This window comes from Puma concolor, chromosome A3, assembly GCF_028749965.1.
Source record: "Puma concolor isolate L17-30 chromosome A3, mPumCon1.1.hap2, whole genome shotgun sequence".
NCBI lineage: Eukaryota > Metazoa > Chordata > Mammalia > Carnivora > Felidae > Puma > Puma concolor.
In genome coordinates, this window is record NC_141669.1 from 89,224,082 (window position 1) to 89,236,708 (window position 12,627).

At 34.9% G+C, this 12,627-nt stretch overlaps 1 protein-coding gene across 10 annotated transcripts in view; it reads left to right on the forward strand.

Moving 5' to 3' along the window:
* LIMS1 (LIM zinc finger domain containing 1) overlaps positions 1–11,962 on the forward strand; it is a 154,841-nt gene extending 142,879 nt beyond the window's left edge. For 7 of the 10 annotated variants that reach the window (XM_086701479.1, XM_086701480.1, XM_086701481.1 and 4 more), the window contains 10 exons: positions 779–845; positions 1,649–1,769; positions 2,191–2,340; positions 3,719–3,869; positions 4,380–4,472; positions 5,248–5,296; positions 6,588–6,663; positions 6,852–7,044; positions 8,989–10,408; positions 10,657–11,962. In XM_086701479.1, coding sequence (XP_086557605.1) covers positions 779–845; positions 1,649–1,769; positions 2,191–2,340; positions 3,719–3,869; positions 4,380–4,472; positions 5,248–5,296; positions 6,588–6,663; positions 6,852–6,999 — 855 coding nt within the window. In that variant the 3' untranslated portion in view covers positions 7,000–7,044; positions 8,989–10,408; positions 10,657–11,962. Of the gene's footprint in view, positions 1–778; positions 846–1,648; positions 1,770–2,190; positions 2,341–3,718; positions 3,870–4,379; positions 4,473–5,247; positions 5,297–6,587; positions 6,664–6,851; positions 7,045–8,988 lie in introns of all 10 variants that reach the window. The other 3 variants (XM_086701477.1, XM_086701475.1, XM_086701473.1) reach the window with 2 other exon arrangements.
* The last annotated feature ends 665 nt before the right edge of the window (positions 11,963–12,627 follow it).

The window sequence follows — 12,627 nt, forward strand, 5'->3', positions numbered from 1 at the left end:
AAAAAATATCATACCAGGATAAAACTTTGTGGGAAATGAAATGGAAATAGTTCAAGGAGAGAAGTAGAGGATGTGAATTTTCCAACTATTAAAATAGAATTAAAAAAAAATTTTTTTAACGTTTAGTTTTTGAGAGACAGAGAGAGATAGAGCATGAATGGGGGAGGAGCAGAGAGAGAGGGGGAGACACATAATCCAAAGCACAGAGCCCGACGTGGGGCTCAAACCCATGAACTGCGAGATCATGACCTGAGCCAAAGTCAGACGCTTAACCGACTGAGCCACCCAAACGCCCCTAAAACAGAATATTTTTAATGGGTTTTGGCCTCATTTTAAAATGTTTAGATCTAAAATATACTAGACTATCTACCCTTTGTAAATATTTAAGTTTATAATACAACATTTCAGATATCAACGTAAAAAAAGTGGGAAACGGTTTGTGTATATATGTGTATTTTCTAGGGAGAGGAGTCCACCGCTCTCATTAGACTCCTAAAGGTGAGTCTGCAAGCCGGAAAATAGTTCATCATTGTTACAGGGAGTTCACTGTACTCTGGAGCCATAGTACCAGTTGTTGAGTATATCTTTCCTGTACCCACATGCAGGTAGGTGTAGGGAAAGTACAAAAGTACATCTGCTTTTAAACATCTCAGTAGAATTATAATTCTTAGGGCAGAGCTCTTAGTTCAAAAACATCTTTCCATATGTCTCCACAGAATAATTATATTCATCCTGTGATTGTTTCATCTGTACAAGCTGATGGTACTTTCTATTTCAGTTTGAAGGAAGGAAGTACTGTGAACATGACTTTCAGATGCTCTTTGCTCCTTGCTGTCATCAGTGTGGTAAGTTTTACTGCTGAATAGCAGAGTAAAAAGTGAGTCTCAAAATTATGTCAATGGTGGAAATGGTGTTTAGTGCTCATTATAAATAGCATTCAGGTACTTTATACATCCTTTTCCTTATCATTAATATGTAACAAACTGGAAGAGTATCAAAACCCAGAGAGAAATGCTTTTTAAGGACATCTAGTGTAAAGTTTTTTGGGGATTGATTAGGACTTTTATTAGATGATCCTTTGGAATATTCTTGTCCCCTGTTAATTCAGCCTTTACTCGCTTTTGAGGTTGCCAAGAGAGAGACAGGGAAAACATTGGAGGGGTGCTTCACATGCTTAAGGATTGCTGTGTGTAACACAAGTGTTTAACTTGCTTGCATTTTAGCCACCTCATGGGTTGCTAGCAGCTTTACTAGAGAGTTTCCAGAAATTGGAGAAACTGAGTAGAATGTTCTAAAGTTTAGTGAAAGAAGAAATTAAGTATAGGCTTCAAGAAAATGTGCTGTGTCAGCAATGACCAGAAATAAACAAAAGGCATTTGAGAGAGCCCAGTGTATCATTGAGAAAAGGAAAATCAGATTCAGAGATGTGATAAGACAGCCCAAAAATTTGACCACAGAATCAAAACTAAGGACTCAGATGAAATAGAGTTTTTTCCTAATGCAGTGCTTACTGTGGTCGATATGTATGTAGAAAGTCCCTAGTTGTGGAGAAAGGTTTAAATGTGTTCTTTTTCCTTGCGTCTTTTGCCTTACTGCTTTCAGCAATAAGACGCACCCTGGACATCCTTTGTGTGTTCCTTTCCCACAGGTGAATTCATCATTGGCCGAGTTATCAAAGCCATGAATAACAGCTGGCATCCTGAGTGCTTCCGCTGTGACCTCTGCCAGGAAGTTCTGGCAGATATTGGATTTGTCAAGAATGCTGGGAGGTAGGAGTTTTCCATCCTTGTTAGGTGTGGGTGGAGAAGTAACTACTGCAAGGTCATGCCTGTTTTCCCCTAGGGCTGTGAGGAGGTGCTTTCAGGCACTGAGTTTAAGGTATGGGGACTGCAGCCTGTATTGGCTCATCTGGCGGCTGTTAGGAGAGGACCCTAGAATTTGTGTCCCTGGGCCAACAAAAGGGAGATACATAGTTAAGATGGAGTTTCTTAAAGATCAGTTGGATTACTTGGGTTGGAATAAATAAATTTTCATGTAAAAAATAGTGGCTTGATTCTGCTGTTAAGCCAAGTGTGATTTTTTTTTAAATTATTCACTTCTTTTCAGAGACATGAGAAGCATATTTCTTTTTAACTATTAGAACCTCAGATTTTAAACTTAAGTTTCTAAAAAAGTGTTGGCTCTGTTTAGACATCTATGTCGCCCCTGTCATAATCGTGAGAAAGCCAGAGGCCTTGGAAAATACATCTGCCAGAAATGCCACGCCATCATCGATGAGCAACCGCTGATATTCAAGAATGACCCTTACCATCCAGACCATTTCAACTGTGCCAACTGCGGGTACTGCAATTTCTTCCCTTTTTATTGCACAAATCGTGGAAATAAAGTAAAACATCACTTTTTTTCTGTATCTTTTACTCCAGCACACCAGATTGTTTTTCTCCACCTTGTAATCTGGAACATTTTAAACCTATATAGAAGTCAAGAGACTAATACAAAGAATACCTACATACCCATCATTGAGTTTCATCACTTAACATTTTGCCACATTTGAGTGTGTGCAGCACACTCTCCCCACACCCTGTGTGTGTGTACATATAACATATACACATATACCTTTAGTATTCAGTTAGTGGTAAAATTCAGTTATCCCAAAAACTGTTTTGATCACTGTGCTTTTTCAATACAGGATTTAAAAAAAAAAACAAACCTTTAAAAAGTCTTCTCTTTGTACATATATAACTTTTACAGTTGTAATACTTAGGGTATTATCTTAAAATATCTTAAACTACATTTATTTAATTTTATTTACTTCTAAAGGGATTTTTTTTCTTCAAAGACTCATAAATTGTTCAGCTATGATTTTTTAAATTTGCTATCTAAAAATTTAACGGGAAAAGTTACTTTACTATAATCAGTTTGAACATACATGCTAAATTATAGTGGGGGTGGACAGAGATAAGGTAAGCTAAAGATCAAGAAAACAGCTTTGTGCTATGAGTATAGCCACCTCATTTATTTTGGGATTATCAGTTTGTACCTTATTTCATTTTCTTGCCTATTTCCCTTTGGTGGAATTTTTCTCTGTTCATTTGTCATTAGTACTTCTGGAGAATTACTTAAAACAGATGAAATGTAAACAAGTCCATTTGGCTAATTAGGGCCACCTCTGCCTAAATGTTAATATTGATGCAGGAGACTGAAAAGAATAGTGAACTTAAGCATTTGTGGGAAGGAAGGTTCTGGGCATTTCTTTTATTTTCTGTTAACCTGTAACTTAAAAGCTGGTGACAGTTTAAATAATTGTTAGTAAATGGAGCTAATCTCTAACTTTAGACCTCAGTTATTTTGTAAAGATAACATCTCCAAGTCTGTCCCAAGCACCGTGATGATTCTTCTCTAGCTTTTTCAGGAAGACAAAAGGACTATCATGTGATCATAGACAAGGAAGTGATAAATATGACCAATGTGATGGTATATATTTGTTTGTACATTTTATCATTATTGCTTGACATTGATGTTTTGATAGGAATCTGAAACCGGTTCAAGCCTATTAATTTAGGTTACTGTGAGCACTACTAAGAGTGGGGAAAAGAAGGTTATGGGGATTGTTATAGTGAGATCTTCAAAAACCTGCTAAAAAGTATGTCAGTCTCCTCAGTTGCCTGTTTTTCTCTCTCAGTAGTAGTATTCAGTTGGATATATTTCTCATGGACAGGAAGGAGCTGACTGCTGATGCCCGGGAGCTGAAAGGAGAGCTGTACTGTCTGCCGTGCCATGATAAAATGGGGGTCCCCATCTGTGGCGCTTGTCGACGGCCCATTGAAGGGCGCGTGGTGAATGCTATGGGGAAGCAGTGGCATGTGGAGGTGAGTCGTAAATGGTGGAAGGGTTAACTAGTACTTTTGAATTTCCATCATTCAGAGGTGGTGGCAAGATTAGGAAATTCTAAAGATTAAATACGGACATTTTCAAGACAAATGACGTTGTAGAAAATTAAGAATACAGAATATACACACTTTTGTGATCTCTCAGTAATGATATAGGGTGTGCTTTTTTGTTCTTAAATCCTTCTCGAGGCAGGAGTGTCATGGTCCATTTCCAGCAGCAGCCCCTCCCTTATAGATGATATTAACATGTTGACCTCTTTTCTCATTCTGTGTTGTTTAAAAAGGCTGTATCTTAAAGTAACGTGTCAAAAACTCAAGACACCTGAATTAAGTTAAGACTGAAAGTGTCCCAGGTTACCCCTGGCCAAATGAAATAACTACCTCAAACTTTCATGTACCTTCTCTGAGAATAATTTAACTTTGGGGTTTTACTTTATTAAATAAGTAAAATATGGCAGCTCAAAAATTACCTCTAGCAATTTTTTTCAGCATTTTGTTTGCGCCAAGTGTGAAAAGCCATTTCTTGGACATCGACATTATGAAAGGAAAGGCCTGGCATATTGTGAAACCCACTATAACCAGGTATTGATCATACTTATTGGATACTAGATATACTTTTATAAGTTTGAGCTTAATATTTTAGCTACAAGGAAAGCTCTTGGAAAATGTACATTGGACTATAGATTTTACTTTTTAATGTTTTACTTGGGAAATAACTTCAGAGTCAACAGAAAGGTTGTAAAATAAAAATATGAAGAATACCTATGTACCTTTTACTTCATCATTTGCATTGGCCCACTTTCTGTAAAAACACACACTTAATAAATGCACAGATCTTCATATACAAATGTATGTATTCATATATACACACATTTTTTTCTGAAGTATTTCAGAAGTTCATCATGGCCCTTTACCCCTAACTACTTCAGTTTTTATTTCCCAAGAATATGGAGTGGTCTCACATAATCATAGTTAATCAGTATTGATATAATACTTTATTATATTTATTCCAATTTTGTCACTTGAACCCATAATGTCATTGAATCATTTTTTTCCACTTCAGTACTAGAGCCAGTCTAGGGTTGTCATTTCCTTTAGCCTCCTTAAATCTGGGACATTTCCAAAGCCATTTTCTGGGTTTTGATAGTGATGAAAAGTAAATTATCTTCATTGTAAAAAGTAAAAACTAGTCAATGCACTTTACTCATTTTCTCTAATAAGGGTAAATTCTGGATCTAGGTAGCCAGCTGTTTATTTTTAAGTGATAGAAAGAACTGAAACTATGTTAAATGTTTGGTGTTCTAAACCTTAGTTTAACAGGTCTTGAATTTTTACCACTTTTTTTTTTCATTCTCAGCTATTTGGTGATGTTTGTTTCCACTGTAACCGTGTTATAGAAGGTGATGGTAAGTATCTGTAGGGATTTTATATGGCATAATTTTGTGTCAAAATTATGACACAAAAACAGAAAGAGATTGATTACTATTTGTCATTTGACCATTATCAGTTACTTTTTCTTTGGCATATTTCTCAAGTAATTCATAGCAGAGATGATAATATCGTACAAGTTGGATTTGTTACTCCTTTATGACAATACTTTAGGGCAGTGCCTCAGGCTTGTTACAGTACGTATTGTGTGAACCATTCATGGCCAACCTTGAGATCTGTTTCTATTTCCATGCCCTGGATTTATAGAACTTGGAAGCTGTAGAGCAGTGTTTATTAGGAACAGCTTAATCTGCCTTGGTAGTTAGTGAGAGTCACTTTAACCCTGCAGATGCTAAAACCTGGCAGTTTTCTGTAGACATTTCTAGCACTTACCAGCCTTGTATTGTAAGTAGGCAGGGCTGATTAACTGGGACAGAAAGGAAGCAGCTGTGTTTGCTAATAGCCACTAGAACAGTTTTGCCAGAAACTTTCTGGCAAAGTTTTAAACATTCCTGTTTTCAACATGCTTCGTGTTTCTCGTCAGAAAACCCAACCTGGGAAATACTTTGTGAAACACTGCCCATGATGCAGTTTGCAAAAGGATTACTTCAGGAGAGCAATCTTTAGTGCCATAGAAAATAAAACTTAGCTCCCTCCTATGTGACATAGTGGTCAGGTGAAAGAAGCTGTCAAAGGAAGCTCTCCTTTTTGTCAGCTATGGAAGACAGGCAAATAAGTTAACGTCTGGATTGTTTTTTAATTACTTATCTAGTCTATATTTCTTTGTTGGGCCAGTGGTAGTGGAGACTGTGCTGGTAGGCAGGGCCTGTGCCAGAAAAGCTCATCTGAGTGACGTAATGCATGTTAAATACACACCGCACCATGCACAGAGTGAGAGGGCAGGCTTTGGCGGGAAGGTATGGTACATACTGTTTATGTGCCTCACAGGATACTCTAAAGGGAAGAAGAAAAGTTTTAACTATAAATAAAGATTGAAAAAGGCAATGGTAATCTTCCTTAAGATGAACCCTACAGTCACGGAAGACATTAAGTGCTCAGTTTTTTTAATAATGTGAAAAAATAGCCTTTAATTAATTTATTAATAGGATTGATTCAGTAAATTAGTCCTGTGAATTCTTTTGCAAAAAAGCCTCTCAGAACTCTTCTAAGTGTTGTGGAGGCACCCTTAGCTCTGTTTGAGTTGAGGATGTCAGCTCTGCCACTTTGAACGCCAAAGTGTGTGACCATGTGTCTTTGCTCTTTCTCCAGTGGTCTCTGCTCTGAATAAGGCCTGGTGTGTGAACTGTTTTGCCTGTTCTACCTGCAACACTAAATTAACACTCAAGTAAGTCTGCGGTTTAGTCCCGTGTGAATCCTAAGACCAAAACTTTAGGTTAACATTTTTTTAAATAGAGTATTTTTAAAAATAATTATCTGATTCCTTATTCTTTCTATTTAGGTCTCTGAATGTAAAGGTTCTTCCTTTAATTGTTTTATGTTGTTTCTTCTATTCCTTCTTTGTCCTGCTCAAAGGGATAAGTTTGTTGAAATTGATCTCAAACCAGTCTGCAAACACTGTTATGAAAAAATGCCAGAAGAATTTAAGAGGCGACTTGCCAAACGGGAGAGAGAAGCAAAGGATAAGGACAAGCAGAAAAAGAAAAAGCCAGTCTGTTTGTAAACTTTTCTGTCCCTTCTATCATCATTTTCACTACTTTCTTCTTTGGTTAGTCCTTTAGAATGTGTTTTGTTCTCTTTTTGTCTCTTGCTTTTTTGTTGTCTCTTCCTTTTGGCATGTGTTTGTAGCCGCCAGAGATGGAAATACAAGTAGTTGTCCTCTGTAGAGCTGGGCCTTTTGGGTAATTACTAAGATTCTTCTTTTTTTTTTTAAGTAGATTCAAAGGGAAGAATTCCAATCTCTATTTAGTAGATATTAGGGAAAGTTTTAAAGTATTTTTCTCTGATAATTGCAGCTTTTAAAATCCTGGTTTTCAGTTTCTTTGCCTAAAATGATTTAATTGATAAACTCCAGTCATCACATGTTCTAAGTTCTGCATTAAGTTAAATCCTTTCAACATGTTTCATGTCTAAGCAAAGACCATCTACTGTACATAATAAGAGCTCTAATGTCTTTGGTGTATGTAATCTGCTTTCACAGAGTACCCATATGCTACTGTTTATGGATTCATTTTCTTGATGTTTTCAAAGCCTACTTACTTTATTCCTGATTTTTATGGGAAATATTTCAATCTTTGAAATTCTGTTGAATTCCTAGCATGATTGTGCTTTTTTCTTCATGGTTATCACTGTGTTCTGCACTCCAACGAAAGTTTTTTATTGTTCCAGTTCTCGTGTTTCCTTCTATAAAGAGGAATTAAAATTCAAATATAAATTAAAACAATTGAAGGTTTGCTTAGCAGTATCTCTGAAAGCAATGATAATTTATTTCCCTCATTAAAAAAAATGGCAGTTTTAATAGCTTTTGTTCTAAGAAGTCTTTGGGAGAATATTGTAACTCATTAGTACTATTTAAATCAAATTGTCAATGGAAAAATAAGATCATTTGAATTTCTATCAGCATCAAGAGCTCTGTGAAAAATAGAGAATAATTTCCATGTAATGCTGTAAAATAAAAGATTTTTCATTTTAAATATAGTAGGAATTAACTTTGTTATTAACCTTATTCTTTAAAATTACATCACCTGATTTAATCATTTGTCATAGATAACAAAGTACCACTAAATTTGTTCCAGAAATGCTGTCTAAATACAAGTTAGGAAAATGCAAAAGTTACAAGGTTGTGCATATACTCAGTTCACAGTTTAGGACCCTCGATTTCAACAGTAATGAGCGATTGTAATGGTATTACCAAGTGGAAATGCATGACAGATACTTAGGAGGCTGTCTAGAAACCTGTGCTCTCCAGAACTGTTTTACAAACAAATTGATAGATAATGTGTATTGCTCTAGCTTTTAAAACATTGAGTTCTCCATACAGCTAACCATTCACAAAATGGAACCACAGGCAATCTATTTCATTTCTGTTTTTTAAGAGTGACTAAAAACATTCTTATATCTCCCCTACCAACTTTTCTGTCAGACAACCAACCAAAAAACCATTTCAGATTTTTATGATTTCAGATTTTTTTGAAGATAATTTTTTTGGTGCTGGAGGTAGGAGGCAAATCATTTCATGCAAGGAAAGATAAAACCTATAGCTCCCTAATTTAAAGTATTAAGTACAATGATATTGCCTTCAACAAAGAGAAAGTCATTCACATTACAAAAATACAACTCCTGGCTTTTAATAACTGTTCTTTAAAGTGTTCTTGTGGTACATTAACATGTGATTGACTTTACTTACCTAAATTATATTGACATTAGATTTCCTGCATACATGTGAGCACGGACTAAAATGTAATGTACATTCTGTATTAAACAGAGAGATGTATAAGATCAATTTATAAGGACAATTTTTTTCCCAATGGTATTATAATTTTTTTACATCTCCACAATGACAAGAATTAAGATTAGAATTCATTTTTTGCTATGAATATTAATGTCACCATATTGCATCTTCATTTACTTCAGTAAAATTACCTCACATTATTTATATATCTGTATTAAATACCTTTCTACTGATTTCTTTTATTATTGTTACTGTCTTTAGGAATAAATTTGTGGAGTTTGACATGAAGCCAGTCTGTAAGAAGTGCTATGAGAAATTTCCGTTGGAGCTGAAGAAAAGACTTAAGAAACTAGCTGAGACCTTAGGAAGGAAATAACTTCCTTTCTTTTGTTTTTTCTCTTCTGTGCAAAGAAAAGAGATTACCAACATTACTTGACTTGGTCCACCCTGTTTAAAGCTGTATCTCAAAATGAGCGTGAAGAGGGCCTATATGAATGGTTTTCTTTATCTCCTTTTTCTCATTAAAAAAGAAAAAAAGCTTGTGTAATCATATTTAAAACACAGATGAGATCATGATGCTTTTATTAAATACCCTATCAGTTTGTTGAAATGTAGACTATACTTAACAGCAAAAACACATGGTTAAATGTTACATGTTAATCAAGGTCCAAAAAAATTAATTTAACTTTTAAAAATGAAAATAGGGAGTCAGCTTTCACATGACTCAGATACAATAGAAACATTATTTTACTTTGTATTTGAAAGAAAATAAATTCCAACAGCTGTTGGGGAGGATATAAGGAAGAAAAATAACCAACCAAGAAAAACAAATCTTGTAGAATGTTAGTATGTTTATCAAACTAGTAGTTATAAAATGAATATACACATTACTAAGACAAGAAACAAGTGCATTCAAAACTACTTGATTTCATTTTTTGTTAAATTCAATAATTACTATGCTTAGTTTTATATTTTGTTCTCCTTGTGAAACTCTTCCTTCATACAGTTACTTAACATAGTAGTTATAGCTAGCTAATAGTATGCCTTTTTAAATTTTTTGCAAAAAAAATTTATACTAGACATTTGAAAATTCAGTACACTTTACAATATTGGAAAAAATGAAGTATTTTTTAATGGATTACAGCAATTATGCTTCTAAGCTTAAGGTCAAAGATGTAGTCTTAGAATAGGACACAAAATTAAATTTTATGTAGCTTAGAATGTATCGCTTAAAAACAAGTGAATTTATATGTATTGGTCTTCTTGCCTTTATAACCATGCTGACTAATATCTGTGCTTCATACATAATCAAACTTGCCTTGCCTTAGAAACATACTTAATTCAGGAATCCTAGCTGTTTCGTGCAATACCAAAAATAAGTGCATTGATTGAGATTTGTAAACCCAAATTCATTTGCCACCACTAAGATGAGATTTTTTTTTCCTCTCCTTTTTTTGGGAAACACATTGAAATTAATTTTTGTCATCTTATTAAAAGAATGATATTGATATGTGTTTCAAGTTTTTCATTTCAAATCTCATAATTGGATTTTATTTAAGTAGGAGGTAAAAATGACATTTTTAAATTGGAAGGGGATGTTTAAATGTCAATTTTAGATCAAAAGTAGTGAATCATTCTACTTTATAAAATGTTTTTTAAAAGTTTATCCTGGGGCGCCTGGGTGGCGCAGTCGGTTAAGCGTCCGACTTCAACCAGGTCACGATCTCACAGTCCGTGAGTTCGAGCCCCGCGTCGGGCTCTGGGCTGATGGCTCAGAGCCTGGAGCCTGTTTCCGATTCTGTGTCTCCGTCTCTCTCTGCCCCTCGCCCGTTCATGCTCTGTCTCTCTCTGTCCCAAAAATAAATAAACGTTGAAAAAAAAAATTTAAAAAAAAAATAATAAAATAAAAGTTTATCCTAAAGTTTCTAGACCATTCTTTCTTGGCAAACTTGTTTGCAATGCAAATTTTGTGAGCAATTGTTAAATGTTGCTGCTGCTATTTTTCATTTAAAAGTAAGTTCCCAAGACAGACTTCTAAGGAGGAAAGTATTGGTTTTTTAAAAAATTGCTGAAATACTGTTTTGCCATTAAAAAAAAAAAAAAACACCTCAGGATGCTACTCACTCTGCCATTAAAGTATTTGTATGCATGTATTTTTTAAAAGTTTGTGCATGCACTTTACAAGAGTAAATTCTATCTTGGTTTTCAGATAACTTATAACCAATTATTTTTTAGTGTTCTTTTAGAGTTCAAAGAATTATCACTGATTGAAAATAAACAATATATAGTTTAAGACTGTATATACTCAGAAGTTTAAAACAGTCTTTGCATTGGACAGTAAGAATCAAAATCCCTCTGTGTGCCTTCATCAGCTAATATGTAACCAGCAAGGAAAACCTTGAAAGTATTTATTAAATACTATACTATGGATATAGGCCAAATAGTACAGGCTTTGGCAGTTTGGGGTCTTGATGCTAAATTCTCAAATACCCCTACGGCAGAAATAAGGAACAGAAGAGCAACCATTTACCCATAGTCTTAATCATTTTGAAGATGCATGAACTCAGCTCAGCTTGTTTACATATCTTACACAGCCAGGCCTCTCCTGTAGCCAGATGTCCCACTACTGTCTTTGCTCACTCTTTTAAAATAAGAATTGGTATTTCCTGGAAGTTTTAGTACTCTAGGGTATTTTGTCTAGATGCAATACTTCCTTCCTTGATAAGGGACATCATTGGAGCCCTTACCTGTGGGAAAGGAAGAGGAAGTCGAAAAGTTGCAAGTGGAATAGAAGACTTGGTTGAGTTCATAATACTTTTCATGGGGTTTTCCCTGGCTGTGGAAAAACTCAGGCTAGTAAGCATTTCTCTGTTTAAAGTCCTACAAGGCAATTTGAAATAATTCATTGTTCTTACCCAATTTCTAAGTGCTCTTTTTCATACCAAGCCTAACATAATTGGGGGAAATGTCTGGGTACAAGTAAAACATTCTTTGGATCATGTTCAAAGCCTTATTAATATTGTACCTAAAATGATAGGTCATTTTGCCTCACTTGCCAAAATAGCCATTTCTAAGTTAAGGAAATTTTGAGGTAGGCTTACAGCATTATTGTTGTATTTCATTTTAGAATGTAAGCTCGATGGCAGGGACACTATATTGTTAATTATGTTTTTGTATAGCAACCATTGCAGTATACTCTTGGTGCTTAATAAATGTTCATAATTATTAAGAGTAATCCTATTGCACATTGTTTCATTTGAATGACTTTGAGACTTAGAACTATGAGAAGATAGGACTAATGTTTAAGAAAACAGCTGGTGAGGGGGTGGTCCCTGGCTGGCTCAGATAGTGGCACATGCAACTCCTGATCTTGGGGTTGTGAGTTTGAGGCCCACGTTGGGTGTAGAGATTACTTAAAAAAATAAAATCTCTAATAAGAAAACGGTTTTGGAAACAACTTCAGTGTCCATCCACAGATGAATGGATAAAGAAATTGTGGTGTATTATGCAATGGAATATTATTCACAAAAAAGAAGGAAATCTTGCCCTTTGCAACAACATGGATGGAACTGGAAGGCATTATGCTAAGTGAAATAAGTCAGAGAAAAACAAATACCATATGAACTCATGAACATATGGAATCTTAAAAAAAAAAAGGTCCTAGAATACAGAGAACAGATTGGTGGTTGCCAGAAGTGGGGTGTCAAAGTGGGAAAAATGGTTAAAAGAAGTCAGAAGGTACAAACTTCATTATAAAATGAAATGAAGATGTCCTATACAGCAAGGTGACTATAGTTAATAACATTATATTGTATATTTGAAAGTTGCCAAGAGCAGATCTTAAAAGTTCTTATCATGAGAATAAAAAATTTTATAATTATGTATGGTAATAGATAAGTA